The 24,742-nt window shown below is 38.6% G+C and overlaps 2 protein-coding genes across 4 annotated transcripts in view; one reads left to right on the top strand and one right to left on the bottom strand.

Moving 5' to 3' along the window:
• Nucleotides 1-16,925, top strand: part of LRRN3 (leucine rich repeat neuronal 3) — a 67,473-nt gene extending 50,548 nt beyond the window's left edge. For both annotated transcript variants that reach the window (XM_090042295.1, XM_090042294.1), the window contains one exon: nucleotides 5,622-16,925. In XM_090042295.1, the coding sequence (XP_089898421.1) occupies nucleotides 5,980-8,106 (2,127 nt within the window). In that variant the 5' untranslated portion in view covers nucleotides 5,622-5,979 and the 3' untranslated portion in view covers nucleotides 8,107-16,925. The remainder of the gene's footprint in view (nucleotides 1-5,621) is intronic.
• IMMP2L (inner mitochondrial membrane peptidase subunit 2) overlaps nucleotides 1-24,742 on the bottom strand; it is an 871,246-nt gene that overhangs the window by 472,276 nt on the left and 374,228 nt on the right. The gene's annotated exons all lie outside the window — the stretch shown is intronic.

The raw sequence follows: 24,742 nt of genomic DNA, 5'->3' as shown, positions 1-24,742 counted from the left end.
TATTTGATTTGGATTTGGCTGATTCGGAGGACAGTGATTCAGTTTAGTGATTCAAATCACTGTCCCCATTCAATTTGGCCAAATTGGAATCAGAGATTTGGCACTTATTTGGTACGGATTGGCCAGAGAGAGGCAGGAACAGCTGGGAGGCTGCAGGTTCTCCCATGACTCCTCTGGCTGTGCCTGCCTCTCCCCAGGCAGAGGGAGCCATGGGAGAAGCCCCCATGGATGCCCGGCTCAGCCCCATCCCCCACCCATCCCCAGCCTCCTGGTGCCCTGCCGAGCCATGCTGCACCCATGCCATAGGGCAGCTGCCATGTAGGTGCCAGGCAGGGAGGCAATCCCCGCTGCTGCCCACTACTTCATGCTGCATGTGGGGGCTCTGCCATGAGACCTCAGAGGCCCTGATCGCTGCTGCTACATCTGGTGAGTGCAGAGCTTTTTTTTTTTTTAATGTGTTCAGAGGCTGGGACCAGGCAGGGGATGAGGGTGGGTAGACGCAGGTTCAGCCAGAGGAGCTGTGGGAAAACCTGCAGCTGCCTGACTGTGCCTGCCTCTCCCCCACCAATCTGAATCTCTGAATATTTCTGAATCTTTTCTGAATCAATCTGGAAGCCTCAGATCTGATTTGGGCCTCTTCATTGATCGCCGGGCCAAATCTCCTCCGAATCTAATCGGTGACTGAAGCTTCGCACAGCCCTACTGAACACCTAAATGTTAGGTGTGCTTAGAATTACAATACCCAAGTATATGTATGGATCTGAATCTTAGGGGCTTAAGCAAACAGCAGAAGATGCACTGTTTTTATGTTTTTACATGTCTGTAGGTTTTAGGAATTATTTTTAGGTCCTTACATGTCTGTATTGAACAAAAAAAGGATCTGGATAAGCAAATGTACTTAAAGTAAGAGCCAGTTGATAATTTCTGTCTTCACTTAGCTATCTAGCAAATAAAAAGTATTCTATAATAATCTCATTTTTAATGAACTATTAATAAAACATTAAACCTTGAACTTCTGTTCTGTAAGAGATTTAGCAAGTGACATATACATTCTTCCAGGGAACACCTTCATCCAGAGTACTAACGCACCCAGGGGCTCCATGAAATCCTTTGAAGGGTGTTGTAGGAAATATGAGGAGATAAAGGAAGCGTCAAAATTTAAGGGTACGCTTAGGTTTTCTCTGATTGGTGGTTCCCCTCTCCCTGACCACTCCACAAGGAGGTAAGCTCTGTAATAAATAAATTAGCATCTGAAATGGGGTGCTGCTCAATCCTCAAGAGTTATGGAGGAGTGTCTGAAGTCCAACAAGGAGTGCCTCAAGTCTAAGAAAGGTTGAGAACCACTGTCCTAGGCCTTGGATCTCACTGTATTTTTACTACTACTTTTCAAATAAGAAATTTAAAATGTATCCATTTTAATTAGAACAATATTAATATCTGGTTTTATTCAGTCCTTACATAGACAACATTCCTTTTGAACTGGCAGTGTTATCTGAGAGAATGAAACGAAGTAAGAATTTCTGGATTTGCCCCTTGCAAAGCAGTCCCCTAAAAGCTCCATATCAGGTTGCACTAAGATGTAGTGTATTTATTAAAGTATTTCAGCATAAAAAGTTAGTCATTAACAAAATGAAATAAAAAATTAGTAACAAGATTTCAGTTCCAACTTTGTTAACTATCAATTGCAATAGCTAATAGAGAGTGTACCAGTAGAAGTATTCAGAGAGACTGTCTTTTAAAACCATCTTTGTGATCAATAACATTATGTTAAACAGCTGTTTTAACTTTCTACCATACAGCAAGAAAGTGACAAGCTTGATAATTCCTCAGTATGTAAATATTAGTTGATAGTGGGTGTGTCTACATATAAGCTTTAATGCACATTAGGCTATGTTAATGTACTTTCACTAATGAACATTAAAATAGCCTAATGTGCCTTTTTCTAGTACCACACAAAGGAGGTACTAAATATAATGCACATAACCAAAGTGCAGTAATAAATGTGAAGATGCACCCAGTAACTGGTACTATATTACCTCTTTGCCAGGGGCATATTAGCTGCAATAAGAAAGCTTCCAGTATATATGTGAGTATCTATTTTCATAGATGCAGTACCAGATACACTATCCAAACCTGATGCAGGTACAGAAAGCATAAAACACAACCAATATGCATATAATATATCCACCTTCCTAAAGCATGTGCGCAAATTTCATTTTCCTTTTAAAAATGAAGCCTTATGAAATTTATATTGGAAAGAAAACATTTAATTCTTCAAAGCTTCATTTTTAATAACAAAATGTGATTAGTCTTTCTAACATTGAATACAAATACTAATGTGTGCATGGTATAGATTTTTAAACAGCAAATTACAGCTAACATCTCATTCTGAAATCCCTTGTACAGGCCTCTGTTCAAGGTTAGGAATTAATCACAAAAAAATAAAATCAATACAACCAGTTGACATAAGCAAAGTCCACAATGACCTGTCAGAGCAAGTCACATTTTACCTTCTATGTATCATTTTATAAATAATGTATGAATGCTACACAACATTATTCAGTGCTTTGGTCTCTTGATTTGATACTAGTCCCCCTCCCCCGTGCACACACACACATTAACGATCCAGGGATCTGTTACTCTCTCCATTATGCTACCTTGAAATCACATACAAAACATAAAAATATGCAAAAATCCCCAAACAATTAAGCTGATTTATATTTTACTGCACAAGTATTTGTCCTGTCCATTTCTTGCTTCCTTCACTATTATCTCCAGAGCATCTTCTCTTCTCATGATAAATCAAGGCTCAGTGCTTAAAAACATGCATTCTATGCTCAGAAAAAAATCCCTCTGAAGTAAAGTGGATCACTCATCTGCATGAAGCATGAATGTAAGTCTTTGCTGGATCAGGATGTCACACTGGAAGCATGAAAGCATGCTGAAGCCCTTATGAAGACTTCTGTAGCAGGCCCCCTGCTCTGAGTAACGTAAATTAACTATAATGACTCAGTCTTCCAAACTGATCCCTATGCATAGATCATTAGTAAGTGGCACAGCACTCGAAGTGAGTGCACAAACATCCACCAACTTGCAGGGCTGGATCCAAATGAGCAGTGAGTTATATGAATGTTTTCCATGTATATGTTTATTTTTCTGCAGGTCTGAAGTTTATATTACTTAAAGAAATGAAGGAACAGATTCTTTTTTGGGTATTTAGTCTGTACCAGTATTTCTTTGCAGTTTAGAATGAACTGGACCGATTCCATAAATATGTATTATAAAATTTCAAAACAGCAGAATGTTTTCTGTATGTTTATCTCACACATTGTCTGTTCACTTTAATACACTTATATTTTTAAGTTAAATGGTAAAACAGCTTTGCATTTATGTAGTACAAGGAGCAGTACTCAAAAATTGGCCAAATATCTTCTCCAGTGTATCAGCTGCAGCTTTATACTGTATTCAAAGTGTGTGTTACAAGTAAACCAGAGGAAAGGGTAGCTAATAAGTAACCCTATTTATCTGAGGCAAAACGGGAATATGTTTTAATTATTAAAAACATATTTTTGTTAATGAAAAATATGTATGAGACAGAATAGATGAAATGCAAATAGGATACAGATGCAAATGTATTAAAACAAGGGGAAATGGGGAGCAACTTAGACCTTCGATAAGCATACTGGACACAAGATCAATAGGCACTTCTTTTAAAGTAGAAAAAGAAAAGGACCAAGAAATCCCAGTGTGCTTGTCTTGCTGACTTCAGCAGTTTTAATTTAAGATAACGTTTATCACGACCAGAACATTTACTAGTTATCTGGAACTTCTAAGTCAGTTTTACAGATAAGGATTCAATGCCAACAAATGAAGGGACGGAGCCAAATCAGATGTAGTTCAAATTTCAGATGGTTTACATCTTTGAAGACAGGAACCTTTTGCCAAGCATGTAATGTTTCTGTCTGTCTGTACCAGCGACATCTCAAATTGCATTTATCAATGTCATAAAGCATTGGCCCTATCTTACAGGTTGTAAACAATGCCATTTTGAATTTTAATACTGGAGGTAAATCAAATGGCAAGAAAAATACATAGACTTATTAGACTGCATTCAAATGAGCATGGACCTGCGGTATGTGGTACTGCAGACCTGTCTGTGGCACCACATGTCACACATGCAGGCATTCCCCACGCTGCTGCCTTGCAGCAGGGTGCAGCTTGACCCCAGGAAATCTCAGGGTGAAAAAAAAAAAACCCACACCAAAATAAAGCAGGGCAGCACATGTGGCAGTACTGCGAGCTACCCAAAACCGGAGCCTGGCCACCCGACAGCTGGAATGGATCACCATGGCTGCAGCTTCTTGAAGCCCCCAGGACCACAGCACAGCTGCCGGCCCTAGCCTCCCCAGCCCACCCAGGGTAACCTACCATGCACCAGAGTGCATGTGGCATGGGTGTTTCCTGAGGACATGTAGCAGTGGCCAAAGGTGTGCCACTGCTACTTGTCCCCAGGGAAACAAATGTCCGCACTTGTCTGGATGCAGCCATAAAACACATTTGAGTCCTGACGTGAATACTATACTAAGAGTTCCTGAACCTGATAGTCTGAGAACCATTTCATGTATAAAGACATCACAGCTTTTTCATCTGCCAAGATACATTTTAAAAGAGCAATCCTGTAAGATGAAGAAGGGCAGAATCCTCCATACCAAGGAGGTCAATAGCGTCCAGGAGTACTCAGTACCTCCTTAGTAGAGCTCCTTGAATGCAGTGCTTAGAGTGAAGACTGGAGTTTAACAACTAAACACTGTTTTTTGTTTTAGTCCCAATCCCTCTCCTCCCTTCCCCTTTAGAAATTATAAAGGTACTTGGCTGTTACTACTCCTTAGTGCAACTGAATTCTTTTTCAAGTAAGAATAAGAAAGGGAGTAATTATACTGACTTTGCCAGTATGACAAACAGTTACTCCCCCCACTCCACCACCAATTTTATCTTCCAAAAAAGTTTAATTTTGCTCCTTGGATATACACCGTAACAAGAACTGGAAAAAAGATAAAAATCCATGGATTATCAATTTTGTATGTTACTGTATAAATATCTTACAGGTGTGTCTCAGAATACCCTCATTTTGGGGCTACATTAAGGCAATAATTCCTTTTTTCTTTGATTACATATAAATGATGTTCTTTATATTTTTAAACTTCATGTTCAGAAAGTAAATATTCATACTCTGCAGGATATTGCTCGGTAGTTAACTTTTCAAAGCTAATAGAGCTGAATCTGCTTCTAGTGATAACACTAGGAAAAAAGAAGGTATTCCAAAGTAGTGAGAAATATGTAGAAAAATCTTACTGATGTATTCTGTTTTATATTTTGTATTTTGTGGATCATCAGCTTGTTGTAGTGCAGTGTTCCCTACTGGACACATGACAAGCTACAAGTCTAAAGACATATTACTATATTAACTTCATTTATGCTGTCTGGATAACACTGCTATACTCTAGACACCACAAGTCATTTTCTTTTCTTACTTGCAATAATTAATATTAGAGAGAGAGAGCTAAATTAATTTATAACCGTATAGTTTCTTATACTAATTATTTCCTCTTCTTCTATTTTAGGTCATCCTGTCATTCCTGCAAATACTAATCAATCATGGGATTTGAAGTTAATACTATTAAATAAATGAATTGCTTAATCTCTTATGATCATCTATACATACTTCATCTTCACAAAGCTTATCAGTGTTATGTCATCAAGGAGAGAGTGACCCTCATATCCACAACATGTCTATTATCATTGGACAAGGTGGTTGCAAGGTTTCCACTTATTTTCAGGAAGAAAGTTTTTTGCTTTTTTGGCAGTCATCACTTGACAAATGCAAGTGTTTGCTTTATCTAATGGCCAGCCCTTAATGAACTCAAAACAAGTAACTGGAATTTTTAAGGGCCCATTACTTTTGTGAAGACTTGAGCTAAGATGAAGGACATGCCACTCAAAATTAATTTTCTACTTGGCCTAGTAACCACTGCACTAGTACAAGCGGTAGAAAAAAAATTGAACTGCCCAGAATCATGCACATGTGAGGTCAGACCTTGGTTCACACCAAGATCTGTCTACTTGGAGGCTCCAACAGTGGACTGTAATGATTTAGGCCTTTTACATTTCCCAACCAGACTGCCTGCTGACACCCAGGTTCTACTTCTACAGACTAACAATATTGCAAAAATTGAATACTCAGTAGACTTCCCAGTGAACCTTACTGGTCTGGATTTATCTCAAAACAATTTATCTTCAGTGACCAATATTAATTTGAGAAAGCTTCCACGGCTTCTTTCAGTGTACCTGGAGGAAAACAAACTTACAGAACTGCCTGAAGAATGTCTCTCTGGACTCAGAAATTTACAAGAACTCTACATTAATCACAACTTACTTTCTACAATTGCACCAAGAGCTTTCATTGGCCTTGATAATCTTCTCAGACTTCATCTCAATTCAAATAGCCTGCAGATGATCAACAGTAAGTGGTTTGAAGCTATTCCTAATCTTGAGATTCTCATGATTGGAGAAAATCCAATCATCAGAATCGAAGATATGAACTTTAAGCCTCTTATCAATCTGCGCAGCCTGGTTTTAGCAGGCATAAATCTCACTGAAATACCTGATAATGCTTTGGTAGGCCTTGACAACTTAGAAAGCATTTCATTTTATGACAACAGATTTGTTAAAGTGCCCCATGTTGCTCTTCAAAAGGTTACAAATCTTAAATTTTTGGATTTAAATAAGAATCCTATTAACAGAATACGAAGAGGAGATTTTAGTAATATGCTGCACCTAAAAGAGCTGGGAATTAATAACATGCCTGAACTGATTTCTATAGATAGCCTTGCTGTTGACAATTTGCCAGATTTGAGAAAAATAGAAGCTACCAATAACCCCAGACTATCTTATATTCATCCAAATGCATTCTACAAGCTGCCCAAACTGGAATCACTCATGCTCAATAGCAATGCACTTAGTGCCCTGTACCGTAGTACAATAGAGTCTTTGCCTAACCTCAAGGAAATCAGCATACACAGTAATCCAATTAGATGCGATTGTGTAATCCGCTGGATTAACATGAATAAAACCAATATTCGATTCATGGAGCCAGAGTCATTATTTTGTGTGGATCCTCCAGAATTTCAAGGCCAGAATGTGAGGCAGATACACTTCAGGGAAATGATGGAAATCTGCCTCCCACTAATAGCCCCTGAAAGTTTCCCATCTACTCTGGATTTAAAAGCTGGCAGCCATGTTTCTTTACACTGCAGAGCAACAGCAGAACCAGAACCTGAAATCTACTGGATAACACCATCAGGTCAGAAACTTTTGCCTAATACTGCTTGTGATAAATACTACATTCATTCTGAAGGAACATTAGACATAAGTGATGTAACTCAAAAAGAAAGTGGCCTTTATACATGCATAGCAACTAACTTAGTTGGTGCAGATTTAAAATCAGTTATGATTAAGGTTGATGGCTCTTTCCCCCAGGACAGTAGTGGATCTTTGAGTATAAAGATAAAAGATGTAAAATCTAATTCTGTTCTCGTTTCATGGAAAGCAAAAGCTAAAATTCTGAAATCCAGCATCAGATGGACTGCTTTTCTGAAGACTGAAAACTCTCAGGCTGCACAAAGCGCTCGAATTCCATCTGATATCAAGGTATATAATATAACACATCTAAATCCATCCACTGAATACAGAATTTGTATAGACATTCCGACTATCTACCAACAGAATAAGAAAGAATGTATCAATGTCACCACAAAAGGACTGGATCTTGAAGTGAAAGATTATGAAAAGAGCAACATAACAGGATTCCTGCTCTGCCTTGGTTCTCTTTTGGGAGTCATCTGCATGGTGTATCTCTACAGTTGCATCTCACAGGAAATGAACTATGATATAGGACGCAGTTATTTAAGGAATTACCTGAAGAAACAACCCTTTTCATTCAATGAGCTTTATCCTCCTCTAATCGGTCTTTGGGACACAGGGAAAGAAAAAAGCACAGCACTTGAAGTCAAAGCAACTGTAATAGGTGTTCCACGTAATATGTCATGAAATACCAATACTACAAAATTAAATTTCTGAAAGAAAAAGCACAAGACTTTGTGCTAAATATTAAGGCAAAAAAGTATTACTCTTCAGAATTCAGAAGGCTAGACTCTGCTGCTGCTGACACAGAGGAATATGTACTGATTCAGCATAAAAGAACATTTTTCACTCACTGGCTTCTACGAGTATTGTGCCAACCAAATACAATTACTCAATTTTCTAGAACTTTTGTGTGACTTTTGAGTCTGGAAAACAGTGCAAGTAGCTAAGAACATTTTCTGTATTTTTTTTAATTATGTAAGAGTAGTGGAACTGAGCAATACCTCCTCCTGTGTTGTATTACACACACTAGCCACGAGTTTCTGCAGTGACCAGATAAATTAGAATTGACACATGGTGTAATGAAATGGACAAATTCTGTAGAGTAGACACAGTGAGTATGTGAAACTTTTTTATGAAGAAAAATACATTTTTGATTACAATCAAAATAGTTTTTGGCTTGTTTGTTTCTATAAAAAAGGGAATTCTTCTTGAAGCTCCTGCCATTTTAATATCTGATCAAATATCTAAATATATTCTGTTGAAATGCAGGTCTGACTGCATAGGAAAATTTTGCTGTTTTTTAGGCTGTAAAATTGCAATAACCACACAATAAATACTTTTATAAAGTACTTATCCATATCGTTAAAAATTAACAACTATATATTTTCCTTTCACTCATTAAAAAGGGGAAAAACCCAAACAACTCAAGCCTGATAAGGAAACTTACAATGAGATATATTACCACCCATTCAGATTTCTCTTTTTACCTGGAGCCTGAAAACTGAACATAATTATTAGACTCAGGTATTATGCATCCAATATCTTGGCTGCAATAAAAAGCCTAATGTAATCATTAATAATGTCTAAATATTAGGCTGCCTGTTACACAGAATAATCAGTCTGTGTTAACAGTCTTGATCACATATATCATCTCTTTGTGGGCCTCCACACTCCTTTCCAGAGATGACAAAAATCAACAATTGGTATATTAATGTCTTCAGCTTTGAAGATATTACATGCAAATAACTGGACGACGTAGGCTACATTAGTTGGACTGAAATGAAATAATTTGCTAATTCCACTCAAATTGGGTTTCATGGCAAAATTCTTATTTTGTTCATTGGGAGTAGGAAATGAGCAGTAAACATTGCCAGAAACAACCCATGCATTGTTTCTAAATTGAAATTCTATGAAGATCAAATATATCTGATATTGACTGTCTCAGCACAAAAGTCCACTAGGTATGACATGTAAAGGAGTGCTGACTTCTAGTTCAAGAATGACATGAAGAAACAAACAGGAAAACTGCTAATTACTCCAAAAGTGGCAGGGAACTAAGCAGAAAAAAACACAGCTACCCCTGAAAAATGAATATATGAATGAGTAGGGATCTTACATAATACACTAAAATTAGTTTTTAAATACATTTTAATATTAAAACCTCACAATAAAATTGTTTTAATCCTCAAGAACTCATCTACAATAAATTTCTCTCTGGATCTTGAATACTGTGGACAGTTCTGGTCCCCACTTCTCAAAAAAGATGCAATGGAATTAGAAAGGGTACAGAGAAGGGTAACCAGAATGATCATAGGCATCTAGCAGTTGCCATGCCAGGAGACACTAAAAAGGCTAGTTAAGATAGAGGTCTATGAAACCAGGAAGGACGTGGACCAAGCAAATAGGTAGGGCCTGGTTTAAGTCATGGGCCCAGCTTGCTAACATCATAGCCCAATTGTGGTAAGGGCTGCCATTTTCACACCCAAATCATGGTGCACACTCCCCAACCTTGCCCCCGAACTGGCTGAGAGGGGAGATTAAGGGACAGGCAGAAGCTGAGGCCTTGCTTCTAAGGCCTCTGATTGCTACTGAAAAGCACCTTCCCTCCTTCCCCCCCAACCTCACTGAAAGAGGCAGGACCAACAGTAGTGGACCATCTGATCTGTGTTTTTGACAGGTAGGAAGAACATTCCCTTTTAAAAAATGCCACTCTGCTCTGCTGGGCTCCCAGCCAATTGGCAGTGAGTCTGAGCTTAGAAGCTGCTAGCTGCCTTGGGGCAAAAGCCCTGATTGTTCACAAAGTCCCAGAATACTAGATGGGGTTACCTGCTGAAATCAGTAGGTGACAGGTTTAAAACTAACAAGAAAAAGTACTTTTTTGTGCAACACATAGTTAACTTGTGGAATTCATTGCCATAGGAGGTGGTAAAGGCAAACAGCATAACCACATTAAAAAAAAGGACTGTATAAATTCATGGATGATAGATCTATCAATGGCTACTGAACACTATAGTTGGAGATGTTTCCCATGGCATCTCTAAACCAATAGCAGGGAATAACAGGAAGAATACTGAATAGGAGATGGATCACTCTAGAGACTTCATAGATTCCATAGATGTTAGGGGCTTGAAGGGACTTTGCAGATCATCAGGTCCAGCCCACCTGCACTTGGGCACCCAGCTCATTGCTCTCCCTCAGAGCATCGGAGACAGGACACTGGGCTAGATGGACTGTTAGTCTGAACCGGTATGGTACTTCTTATGTTCTTAATCAATGGCAGCATTTTTGTAGTCCAGAAGCTAAAGTTATAATACTTTCCTTTTAATTGTTTTTGTGTCAATTTGTGATATGTTTGTTGCATCCTGTCAAAATAGCATTCACTTAAAAACATTTCTAGTACAGAACAGTCATCTCATTTTATCTATTACTAATGAATAACTTAAATTAGAGAATGCCATCTTAACATGAAATTAAGTCCTAGCTGTTTCTGAAAATACATAAATATTTTTAAATATCTTTAAAACAGAAAGAACACTCCTGTACTAATTCTAAATTACCCCCAATTTGGATCTATATAAATTCAATATGTTTCACTGAATACCAGTTTTACAAACCTGATGAATCACTATCACACACAGGTTGACATTAGAATTTATCAGCTAGACTTGCTCATACATCATGTAAGATTTCAGCACTTTGGACAGAGCATTTAGAGCCAAGCTATTGATCAAAATATAGTAGCAGATGTATAACCTACTATAAAGCAGGTACTGTATAGGTCAGCAAGAACTTGTTCATGTATCTTGTATGTTTGTCTTCGGAATCTAGCTACATTTAGAACCTGTTACTGATAACTCTGTAGTAAGACTCTCATTTGTTTCAAGTAACAGTAACTCGACACAATGGTTAAGAAGCAGCACACCAAATGCATACCTAATGGTGAGCACTGAAACGAGAAATTATTTTTGTTTCAGCTGAATAAATACAGCTGTTCATAATGAATCATGTTAATTATTATATTTAAAAATGTAGGCTAGTTTGTAGTAATACCGATGCCAATCATTCTGTACCTTACAGGAAGATCATATGAAATCACACTTAACATATTGAATATAGACTAATTATTGATAACTATTTGAATACAAAATATTTTACACATCCTGTTATAGCAAGAAATATAATTTATTATATAAAGTGGCTTTACCACCAACCTCCCATAAAACCTTAAAGAAATCACTATTACACCACTCCACAGACCACCTTTTTCATATCTGAAAGAGGACAATGAACCTAGTTTCCACTGGAAAACACTTGACTACAAGCATTTCTGTAAAAAAAAAAAAAGTATTGTTAAATAGTGCCATGCTTTCCTACTCATACTTCTTTATATTTCCATTGTTAGCAATACAAATGTTTCATAACCAAGATGACTTCAGGACTTGTCCGTGAGATCAGCAATCCTAAAGCTGGAATCTGTGGCCCCCAAAAATCTGTGAAATTGTATTTCTGACATGAAGAATTAATTTTTTGAGAACCAGCCCCAGCAGCCTAGGGGAGGGGTGGAAATTCAAGTACCAGTAGCTGAAATGCACCATCAGAAATGTTGCTGTTACCAACAAAATTCTGAATGTAGTGCTTCAGGAACCTAGGCTTTATATAGCAACTTTTAGGCCTTCCTCATAAAAAGACCTCAAATAGATTCGGTTGAATTTGAATTAGATACAAAAAATACTATATGAATTCATTCAGCATATAGACAATATACCACATGTCTAATAATGCACTGTACAAAAAAATATTATTTGAGGTATAGTGTAGCCTGTGTAATAAAAACAGAAAAACACACATCCATCAGGGTAAATACATTTAAAACTGATATAGATACAGATTTTTTTTCTATTAGAAAATGAGGAAAAGGAGTTGTAGACAAGTCCTTCTCACAGGACAGAACCTAAAATTAACAATTACTACTGAGCTTGTGGAAATAAGTGTCTAATTTATGCTGTTTGAGTTCATTCTATAACTGTTTAAACAAAGCGACACTTTTCATGTATTTAGCCAAGCAGCAGTAAAATATCCATCTGGCCATGCTAGACTGGCCATGCTAGACATCTGGCCATGCTAGACTTTCAATATCTGGCCATTCTAGACTTTCAAGAGCTGTCATAACAGGACATAAAATTTTTGGAATCTGAGAAAAAATTCCTCACATTCCTCAGATCCCATCATACATTTAGGCCTCTAAAACTGAGCTGGGCAGCCAGGCACTGGGAACACCAATGGATTTCCCATGCACTAGCAAATCTATACAAGCTCGATGATGGGCTGTACAGGTCCACACTCATGGGGAGATGACGGGTTCCCTGAGCCCTGGCAAATTTAAAGGCTAGCTGTGCAGTCCAATCTGGGCACAGCATGACTTTAATATGTTCTACATTCAAAAGTAAATGCTACGAAGAAGTTCCACATTTAATTTTTGTGGCCTGTTTGCCATTTTTTTTTATCATGCGATGGCTTGGTTCAGTACACTGCACAATGAATGTAACATCTGTCAGGGGTCTCTGGTAACACTTCTCCTCCTTAGGCAGTTACTACATTGTTCTAAGTTTACTGGTGCAACATTAAAATGTTAACTATTATTTGAGTGAGAATCAACATTTTTATAAAGAAATACTGAAATTTTTACTTCCAAATCCCAGCTTTCTAATGATTACATTTATTTCAAAAATTCATGTATAGTAGCATATGATTAAATGCAACTTGTGGGCCGGAAACTTCAGATTAAAGCCAAAGGTTTTTGCTAATAGTTTGCTATATTTCCTAAAAATAATTCTAATATAGATCTCAGGAAAACAGGGAAATACTCAAATGTGTAAGTGATGTGCTCTGCCTGAATTTCTGCTGGATTCAAATGCTGTAGGAATCCAGCAGAAAATGTAGGAATCTTGCAAAAAATGAATAGCAAATTTTTAAAAGGGACCCAAGAGAGGACACACTTCATAGTGACCTTATAGGATGTGTAGAATGGAGAAAGAAAGAAGATAGGGAGAAACAGTCATTCAGGCGCATCCTCATTCCCACCCGGTGACTCAACAAGAGGAAATCAACATTAGGATGTTTACAGTGATAGCAAGTAAGTGTATGAGACAGGAACCTCTAAAGAGGTTCATCGCTGCTAAGACTCAACTTGCTAACAATGTCAAGGCTTCTACAGAATTGGCTGTGGTTCTAGAAATCTTGCATACCCCTGCATGTAAACTGATGGGGGTTCTAACTTCAAAACCACGCGCATGGAAGCCCAAGTCTCTTCAGTGTTCAAACTAACCATCCTCCCTTTTTCTGCTTTGGAAACTTGGAAGTTACCAAACAAAATGAGGTCACCATTCACTGCCCCCACATGCTTCCATTTTCTTTGGAACCCCTTTCAAAGTTGTTCTCCCTCCTCAATCCCCTCCCAACCCTGATGATCACCTCTAACCAGCTTCACTATTATCCATCCCCCACCCTTCCATCCCATGCAACTATCTAAACCCTCTTCTAAATTCTCCCCTTGAACTTAAGTGTTTCCTACAAACTGCCTACGGTCATGTCTACATTGTAAACTTCAGTGCAATTTAGATGTACCCATGCTAGCTCTGAAAAAAGAAGCAGCACAGAGCTTAGAGTCAAGTAACTTACCCTACTGGGGTATATGTATACTGCAGCCCAGTATGCTGGTGTAGACCTATAGCAGGTCCACAGGAAAAGAACACCAAATAGTCTTCAATAGAGAATTCTGGGGCTTGGAGAGGATGCAGGGAAGCTGGTGAGAAACATCACAGCTAAGATCAAAGATGGATAATAGTGCTATTTTATTTATGCATTTTCTCTAGAAAAAAATCACTTGTAACCAACTTCAAAGAAGATTGTCCCGTGTAAATGAATGGACCTGATAAAATTAAAGGGAGCTATACATGAGTGAGATGCCTGGTCCTATGCATTCTAATTAGATTAACTGACTCTGCTGGAACACTCTAATTAGCACACTCCAGCAGCCTCAGTGTCATATGTATTCAGTGTCCCTGCATTTCAAAATGGCAGTGGGGCACTGAATGAGCTTTAGTTAAAGCACCCCCATCACCATTTTGAAGTGTGGGACACTGAACACACAAGATGGCATTGGCGTCTCTTGTGAGTGGCCTCGTGGGAGCCACTCTAATTAAAATGCCCCCACTCTGGAGCACATGTAAAGATGCCCCAAAGTCTCACACTTTCTACATTCAAAATAACATCTGGCAAAAAAATAAGAGGAACTTTGTAACTATGGTGAATTCCACTTTTTTTTTTAATAATGCATCTAAATTTGAAGAAGGATCAAGTGATTAACTTCAATTCATATTAAAAGGTTTTTTCCACTAGGCAAAGGACTAAACTTTCCCTGCTTAACTGAAGACCTAGCTCCCAGCACTACTTTATGCCTTTTTAAAATGAGAAACAACAATTTAGTATTTCAGCAATACAGAACCAGATCCTTTTCTAGGACTCTGATGGAGCGACAATGGTATGCAACATTGACACTGGTATGCAGCATTAAAAATGTAATCAACTCTAATCTTTGGTCCTAGCCATTAGATCTTGTTTAGGTAAATTCAGTGAACCAAGATTTATTTATTTCTAACTCTACTTTTCTTTCTGCTTGCCTGTTTACTCTCCTCGTTCCTTCTTCTTTTCAGTAAAAAATGACAAATAAAATTTCTGGCAACTTTAGATTCTAAGAAACACCTCTACTTAGGGTGTCTTATTTCAGGAATCTCATATTCAATTTAGCTCCAGATATAACCTCGGCTCTAGATGTAATCTTCCCATTTTTCAGGCCAAGATTCATTTGTTTTGGGGTTTTAGAGAAGCAGGCTCAATCAGGCTTATAATAGAAATTCAGCAGAAACCTTAGTTATACAGTGGTTGCTGTCTCTCCCTTACTTCATATTTACACAAGGATTTTATGTAACATGCCCTAAGTGGTTCAAGTTCATGACTTTTCTGAGTTCCGTGAGATTATATTACTGAATTCTTTCATGCACGGTGAGCAATTCAGACAGTACTTGGAAATGCGTAACCTCCAGATTGTCAAGGTAAAAGAAAAAGAAGTGAATGTCACACACAGCAAACTATGGACTAGAAACAGTGTGTATTTTAGAATAAGTCTATATTATATGGCCTGCAAGTGTACAATTCAAGATCACTTTGGCAAAATTTTCATAAGAATGATCTATATTTAAATATAAATTATCATATTATCTACTTACTCTTGTTTCAGATGCATATTTATTGTATCCCATTGTAAACATAAAACAATACCTAGTTACATTTCATTTTCTTAATGAAGAATGTGAATGTTACATTACAGCTTTCTTGTTTTAGAAACCCAATACATTAAAGCCACTCATGACTTTTCAAAGTGGCAACTAATAGGGCCTGAAGCGGATTTTCCTCATCCTGACATTTGACAGCAAACATCATTCTAGCACATGGTACCAACCACAGAAGTGAGAGCAGCAGCTGCTTTTAGTATATCAGAAGTGACAATCCCCAACCATAAGTCTGAACAGATTTTTTTATGCATTTTTTCCATACAAGTGTAATATCCTATTTCTTCCAGTCAGGCAAATGTTACTATGTTGAGAAATAGAGTGTTTTAATCATAAGGCTTAAGAATTTACTTCCTGGTAGGTGCATTTCAAACAAACACTGGTATGTAGTTGAACGAACACAGCTAAGATGCTAACATATATTGTATACATATTTACAGCATCTATTTCAAGATATAAAGGCAAAAAATAACTCCAATTACTACATAAAACCTTGAATTAGATTTTAAAAAAACCATGTCTACAAGCCCCAAGAATATATGTCCCTTTCAATGTAGCAGCATATTTTTCTATTAATCAGTAATAAAGGTAGTTGCTCACAGAATTTGTGAGCAACAGGAGAATTTAGGGGGACCATATCTCCAAAGATACAGATAGTTGAATGGAATGGAATGGAACACATCTGTGGAAGGCTTCTCAGCTCAACCATTAAGTGCAACCACAGGAAATCTACAATCACCTTGGGAAGAAAAATGACCCTTGTCTGGGATTCTGTATTGAAAAAGAATGGTCTGTTAAGGCAGAAAAAAATGTTTTGCTATCTTTTCAGAGCCAACACACCAAATGCCATCTGGAAGCTGGTTAGACTTTCAAAGTCAATGGGCAAGGATCCACTGGTAATGGTAGTTATTAACAGTAATGTCCGTGCGTCAAAAAACCCTCACAGATTGTACACTGCTTCAGAGAAGCTGGAAGAATAATGAAAGATAAAAACTAATTAAAAATCAGTAATATTTTATGTACAAGTGATCATGACCTGATCTCATTTGTCAAGTGCAAATCAAAAAAAAAAACCGAAACCAAGAACATGAATATGCACACAAATGTAGACACATACAGACACACTTATGCACTTATTTTAAAGGCCCAGTTTCAATAAATCTGAGTCAAATCATTCAGGGAAAATTTAAACAGGGCGGGGGGGGAATAAAAATCGGGAATTTCCTTAGAACGTTTCACTACAGTCCCCCAAAACCCCAATCACAACAGATTACTAAATGAAAATAGTAGAACTGTTAACGAAAAAAAACCACAGACATTTTCCCTACATATTTCTGTTCTCCAATTGGGAAAAGGCCAGATGATAAATATAAAGGATGATGATACACAGTTTGTTCCAACAGTATTTCAGGAGGATGTTAAACAGCAGCCACTAAACCTGGATATTTTTAAATCAGCAGGTCTATGATAACTTATATTAAAGGGTTTTCAACAAGACTTACAAGGTTCTTTTCTGGACTGTTAATGGTCTTAGAAGTCTGGTCTGGGGTCACAACCTCCCTCCCTCTTTTCTGGCTGTTTCATGGTGCAAATGGATTGATTAAACACTTGGTATATATCACAGCTATCATATTAGAAGGATGGGGGAAGACAGGTAACTGCCTAGTCGCTTTCTATGCATCACTTCCTTTCCTTTTTATCTATTCACTCCCAATACATTTTTTAAGTTTGGCTTTTTAATATAGTTAAATGCTCTCAAACAGTATGACTGATTCTTGCTCTCGTGTTAAATATACCATATCTAAATGGATGCCAACTATCAAAGCTAGCTCCTATTGGAAATATATAAAATCCGATTAACATTGTCAAATTCTGGTTTACTCCAAAATGCATGCAAAACAAACTGCTCTCCTGAAGACGGTAAAAAGAGCCACTCTGATAACCATCCTACACCCCAGAAAAGGATGATATTGATGTTAGGACCAAGACAGATTTCTGCAGGTCCTTGGCAAAGCCTCTTAATTACTTTTAGCTTCATTTATGCATCTGTAAAACTGGCATGAACATTATGAGCCTTATTTCCCTAATGTTTGAGAAGAAATTGATTAGCAGACCACCATCACCCCCAGGGATTCAAATTCCTCTTTGTAAAAATAATGCAAAAATATAACGTAATCACTTCTACTTCAAAGAAGCATGAATGCATGTTTGACACTGAGATTCTTATGCAATTATCAAATATTACTGTATGGCATCCTGTGTGTTTACAAACACACAAAAAACATTTTCCACACTCAGGAAGTTTCATCTTGTTAACCTAGTTTGAATGATCCATGAGAGGGATGTTTCTGTGCGTCCTTTGGATACAGGAACTCTGGGGTACCTCGAATCCACAGGCAGAATCTGGTCAGATGTTTCAAAAGAAGTTATAAAATGCCGCAGTGTGATTGGTGCTATACTTTATATACTACGAGTGGGAAGTTCTTCTTGATTCCTGTATCTAGCTGGTGGCCTGAAGCAAGAAATGTGATTTTCATTTGGCCTCTATATGAAAATATTTTTATTTTAAAATAAACCAGATCCTTTAGAAACCCAGTCACAACAATTTGATACTAACCTATATATTCCATGGTTTTATCCATGCTGTCTTATAAACTGATTTTATTTAGGGTTTATTTTTGTTTTTGTTTTTTTTATACTGAGTAATTCTTTGTTCTCTTACTCTATAGCAGTGTGCTCAACCTTTTCAGGGTCAAAGTGCCCCCCTATCACTTTTTTAAAACGTTGGTGCTTCTTCAACTTACCTCAGTGCCTCTCAATTGGATGTTGCTGCATCCAGGTAGAACTACTCCATGCCTGCTGAAAGGCTAACCAGGGAAAGGCTCTGATGTGCACATGCTCCTGCTGCATTAAGGCTCTCTGATCAACTTAAAGCAGGCAGGAGTTGTTTTGTGATGTGTAGCCCTTCCTGATCTAACCCACTTAGGCCCCTCTCAGAAACAGAGGCACATTTGTGGAACTGGCAGGTGCACTTCTGTTTTCAGGAGAAGGATTGGAAGGGCTGGACCAGGAAGGACTCCTGCTCCTGAGCCAGCTCTTGCCTCCTTTAGGCTGATCATAACCCTAATGCAGCAGAAGTATGTGGGGCAGTTTTACTTGGCTAATCCTGTGGTACCCCTGAGCTGGGAATCGCCAGTCTATAAAATGGTATTTAAAGGAATAAATTAAATGCATCAGATTAAATTCTATTTACAAATAGAAGTAACCCAGGATTCTGAAGAAACTGTTCATAGGATGTTTCTACATGAAATGCTTTACTGTGCAACAGATTAGTTTACTACACAGTAAAGCATCACCATCAATAAGTGCACGGCATTTACTGGCCACACCTATACGAGACATTATTGCACATTTATTTAGTACTTGTAAGAACTAAATAAGAACAAGTACTAAATAAAAGTACAGTAACCCAACTTATTGGACTGTAGCGCTGGTGAATGCCTTTTTTGTGATGCTACTGCACAGTAGTCTAAAACTATTGCACAGTAGCATCACATCATGGTTTTTGCCATGTGACACTACTGCACAGTCAGTGTCTCATGTACCTGCAGTCACTGTACAGTAAATTAGTCTACTGCCTGGTTGACAAATACCTGTAGATACAGATAGTAGATTTACTGCACAGTAGTGCATGTGTAGATAGCTGCCCAGAAGCAAATTGCTCCCAGGCAGCAGGGGTGGGGGAACTGTTCCCTCTCCCAGGTAGCTGCCTGTCTCCCAGCCCCATGTGCTGATCTGTCAATTGGGTATGGAGCTGGGAGGCAGCTGCCCCAAAGGCAGGACAGTTTCTCCACCTCCCACCGAGCCTAGGCTTGATTCTGGTATACCCTGTCAGCCAGGGACAGGCACCTAAAAGAGCCTGGAGCTCCTGGCTGCTCTAGGGTGGCAGAGTAGAGAAGGAGTAGGCCTACAATGAACTGCTCTTGTTGGATGCATGTGTAGACATGCTCCCAGGGAAAGCTTACTGCACCTTATTTTACTGCACAGTAAGCTTAAAGCACATTAATAGCACACGTAGATGTGCCCACAGACATCACCAATAAATGCATAACAAAAATGACTTCTGAAAAAACCCAAAATCCTTTCATATCTAAATTGCAAAAAAAGGATGGCTAGTGATTAATGGTATTTGACCTCAAACTAAGTGATTGGTCCTATAGTAGTATATGGAAAGTACAGAAAACCTCTATGTTATAAAGCTAAAGATTCTGTTTCTATAACCATGACTTTTTTGAAAATAGAAATGTGATTCTCTATACAAGTCAGGCAATGTCTTTTAAAAGCAATATTTTTGGTGAGTGAAGACTTAAATAATATTACAAAAAAAAAACCCTAATGCACTTCCACCTACTTAGCTGCAACATTCTCAGAGTGTGGTACAAAAAACCCCACTTTCCACTCTTCCATGGAAAGAAATGGATTGATCTTCAAAAATGAAACCTACAGACTTTCAAATGATCACAAATATGAATTATGTTTTCAGATAAACAGACCATAGTGCAAGCTTCTGTTGTGAAAATGTCAGCCTTTGCTCACAACTACCCATCGAATTATGAGTCCTCGTCAGAGCAACCAAATAAAACCAAGACATAGCTGAAATGGAACTGCCTTCACATACTAACTGTCAAAAAGTATAATTAAGTCAAAGTCTTGTTTTCATGGAAAATATAAAATTGAAAACATTTAATTAAGAAAATCTATCAGGATACCTATATGTGTCTCTAGGACTGTTCACCTGCTTAATATTACACATATTCTTATAGCAGAGTTTTGTAAGCTGCCTGTAAGCTGCAAATTCAAAGCTGTGATACCAGCAGAATTGTAATCATGGACTGAAAAGTCTACAGCCTATTTTGGGTATACATATAGAATTATGTAAATTCTTATTCCAAGTCATGAACTATTTCTTTGTGTGTTTTTTTTCAGGGAGATAAAGAAGCATAATTTTCTTAGCAAGCTAGTAAAAAATTGTCAGTAACTTTTGATATTAAAAGGTACACAACTGTGTATTAATAAACAGAAAATTGTGCGCTCAATTTGCAGTAAGTACATTATTTGTGAGCGTATTTTAATATTTTATACTATATGTTCTTAGTGCCTGAAGCAAAACATTTTCTATCAGTCTAGCCAACCTCTGTCACATAATCCTGCCTTAGATGTGCGATACGGAAACTTGACCACAATAACTACTTACACAATTATTTTCTATGCATAAAATATAAATAAATAAGCTGACTTTATGAACATTTAGTACAATATGAACAAAAGTACAATAAATTTTTCCCAATTCACATTTTTACCTCTGTTTCTTCTGAATGTCAGACAATGTAAATGCAGTTATGCTTAATATAGCCATGAAACACAAAAAATAATAGGAAAATATATTAGGAACTAGAATTAGAGAGAGCTTAAATTACTACCTCATTTTTCTGAGCAATGAAAGTGCTGTGTCAAAAGCAATTTGATCTCCATTATCTTTGACCCTAACTAACTTTTCTGAATCTCTGAGTTGATTTGAAATTGGTGTGGATTTTTGCAATAATGTAGATAAATGAGTGAATAGTGAGTCAATTCAACTGATTCAATCTCAAGTCAGAAAAGATTAGTTTGCCTACCACACCTAGAAGTTAGTTTTTGCTTTTAAAATCATCTTGGAGACAGATTTTTCCCCTCATGTTTACTATCTGTGGTATACTACAGCGTATACTAATGTTTGCATTAATGTACAGAGACGTTAATTTTTTCTGAAGGAACAGCCTTAAATCCACTACGTGTCTTTTCTCTGTTTACTCTGTTACACAGTACATGCATAAGATGATGGTAGTTTCATAAAAGAAATAGAAGACTACATTTCTTTCAAGAAATTAACCTCTTCTTAGCATAGACTCTACCTTCCTGCAGGAACCTATGAGGCTGGGTGACCAAAGGAACAGAGAATAACTCAATGTGTAAGGTAGTCTGCCTTCTTTAAAAGGAGATCATTCAATCTGTAAATATTTAGAAATTTAGAAATAAAATGTGCTTTCATGCTTCATTAAAAACTTCAACTTTTGTGAGCACCAAATGCAAAATAAACCGTAAAATATAATTCAATTTACAAATGAATACTGACTAACATGAAATCTACCAAAGCCAAAGTAATTCTAAAAGTCTTATTTAAACCTTTTAAAACAAGATTATTACATAAGACTATACCCTACTATATAATCCAGGTGGCAGCCCAATAGTTGCCACCCCTGCCCAATATCAGGGATGGTGTGGTGAGAGTGGAGTAGGGCTTCTAGCCAGCACCAATTTACTTTCCAGCCAGCCCAAGAAGGTCTAACACTTAACTGATTTAACTATTTACACTTTATGTACAAAACAAGAATAATAGGAAAGGTTATTTATAAGTGAACTTAAATGGCGTAACCAGAATCACAAAACAAACCAGAAGGCATTAGTCACCCCTTGACTCAGGAACCACAGGCAGGGTAACTAGCAGCTTTCAGCCACTGCTGAGATGCTACCACAAGGAAGCAAGGTGCTTACACCCAGCAGCTCCCACAGGCTTCCCAATAATGACAGACTGCAACAGGTTAAGCTCTTCCGGCCTGCAGCAATCAAACTGTATCAAACCCCAAGCCCTCAAAAGAGGCTGAAGGGTAACCCTCTGTGGCAACCAAAAAGGCAAGCAACAAGCAACAGAGTAGGCTCCTGCAGCAATTGTCATGACCCAAGCACAAAGCTCAGAGACTCCATCCAATGACAATCAGCTGCAAAATAAGGGACAAGACTAAGTCCCCTCTGAGGCACTCTGTGGCAGACAGTCAGCAGCCCAGGCAGATCCCAGGGGTCACTGCTCTAAAACCCTGCTCCAGATGACTGTCCGGGCACCACACATGCCTCGCAGCATGCCTACTCCGAGCACCAGCCTGCATCCCGAGCTCCCAGGGACCCTCATCCTGGTGCCCTGCTGCTCCTCAGGATCCCAGTGCCTTGCCTGCTGCTGTCCTGCTTCCCCAGGGAAGGTGAGGGGTTTCCTCAACTCACGAGCCCAGCTCCCTGCTCTGGATAAGGATGCTGCCACTGCTTCTTCTCCGCAGTGGAGTGGGGGGCCAACTGCCACCCCTAGCCTCTGGGACACCTGGCACATCCAGCACACTGCAATGGGGCCTTGGGGCACCAGCTCTCTGCCCCAAGCCCTGGCCACAACTCCCCTCTGCTGCAGGACTGGAGGCACGGCCAACTGCTGCTGCCTTCTTCTGCCAGGGCCTTCGAGGCTCTTCAGAGGGGTCTCTTTGCTTTCTCTGCTGGGTCAGCTCACCCAAGCTCTTCTCAGGTCTCCTGCATCATTTCCCGGGGTCACTCTCAGCAGCCCCCCACATGCCACTTCGGCTGCTGCTTTTATCCCTGCCTAGCTTGCAAACCGGCCAATCAGGGCTCAGGGTGGTGGGCCCTTAACCCCGGCCATCCCCCTTCCATGCAAATAAGGGGATTGAAAACCTCTTCTTTCAATTGGCTTCTCCTTTTCCACAGGGCAGGGCTCCCCTGCTCCACCCTTGGGGTCGCTCAGAGTTCACCAGCACTGTTTCTAGCCCAGGGTAAGTATCTCAAGCCAATCTGGTGAGCCCATATTGGCAGTCTGTTACACTACTATTTGGAAATAAAATCCCTGGAAGGGTAATAACTTCAATTAAATGTCAAATATTTAAATAGATTTGAATCGTCCACAGGGAAGATACTTACATGGAAAAAGTAAGGAGCAATGCCTCTTAAGTACATCAAGCCCAAAAATGGGTTGATAACCATGCAGAATCAAATATCTTTATAAATGGATGGCATTGCCATGAGCACACATATGGCCCGCCAGTATACCAACATATTTATGACAAATCTTGAAATTCATTTCCTCTGCAGCTGCCTTCTCATCTCCTTGATATAACTCATGTATGTCAATGACATCTTCATAATATGGACACATGGAAAGAAATCTGTAGAGAAATTTCACCACGATTTAGACCACTTCCAACCCTCCATCAAACTAACTTTGCAGTAACAGCAGATTAATTTCCTAGATGCTACAGTGAAGGACACCACTAGATCTGTCTACAGCCAAGCTCTACATTACAGCCAGATCTGCTCAGACCTCTCCAACTGGGATGAACACTTTAAGGACCTAGAGCAGGGATTCCCACAATTACAATACAATCCCAAAACTATAGGCACTCAAATCAACAAAGCCAGACTCAGACCTTGCTTCTACCTGTAACAAAACCAACTTCTGGACACAGACAACTGAAGGACAAAAGAATCCCTCTAATTGTCACCTACAGCCCCCTTGAACAGCTAAGACACATCATTAATGATCTCCAATTCATCTAGGAAAAGAACGACCATTTCAAGGTAGCCTTTTGGGACAATCCTGCCCTGTCTTACAGACAGCTTCTCAACCTCAAACCATGTCTCAAACAACAGACTAACAAACTCCCATCCTCATCTAGGCACCAGTGGACCCAAATGCCTACTGTGTCCCAAAATAAGTAAAGACAAGATCAACACTGAGACAACAAGGAATCTAATAACAAGGAGTACAACATCCAAGATTCATTCACCAGCAACTCTACCAACATTACATATGACATCACCTGCTTACAATGCCCCTCTGCTATCTATATTGGAAAGACAGGGTCATCTCTACACATAAGATTGCAGTGATCTGGCATCAGCTGCAGAAAGACAAAAAAGCTTGTGGCTTAACATTTCAACTTCCCTGGACATGCCATTGATGACCTCAGGACTGCTATTCCAAGGCACAATTGTTTTTTTAAAGATACCCAGTTTGTAATGGGAAATTGCTGAACAAGAAAGCACCCATGAACTGAACTGTGCTTAGTATAGTTTAAACAGGAACATGGTATAACAGGGAGCCA

This window comes from Crocodylus siamensis, chromosome 4 (assembly GCF_052110815.1).
Source record: "Crocodylus siamensis isolate JL-2025a chromosome 4, ASM5211081v1, whole genome shotgun sequence".
NCBI lineage: Eukaryota > Metazoa > Chordata > Crocodylia > Crocodylidae > Crocodylus > Crocodylus siamensis.
This window is presented reverse-complemented; position numbering and strand designations above follow the sequence as displayed.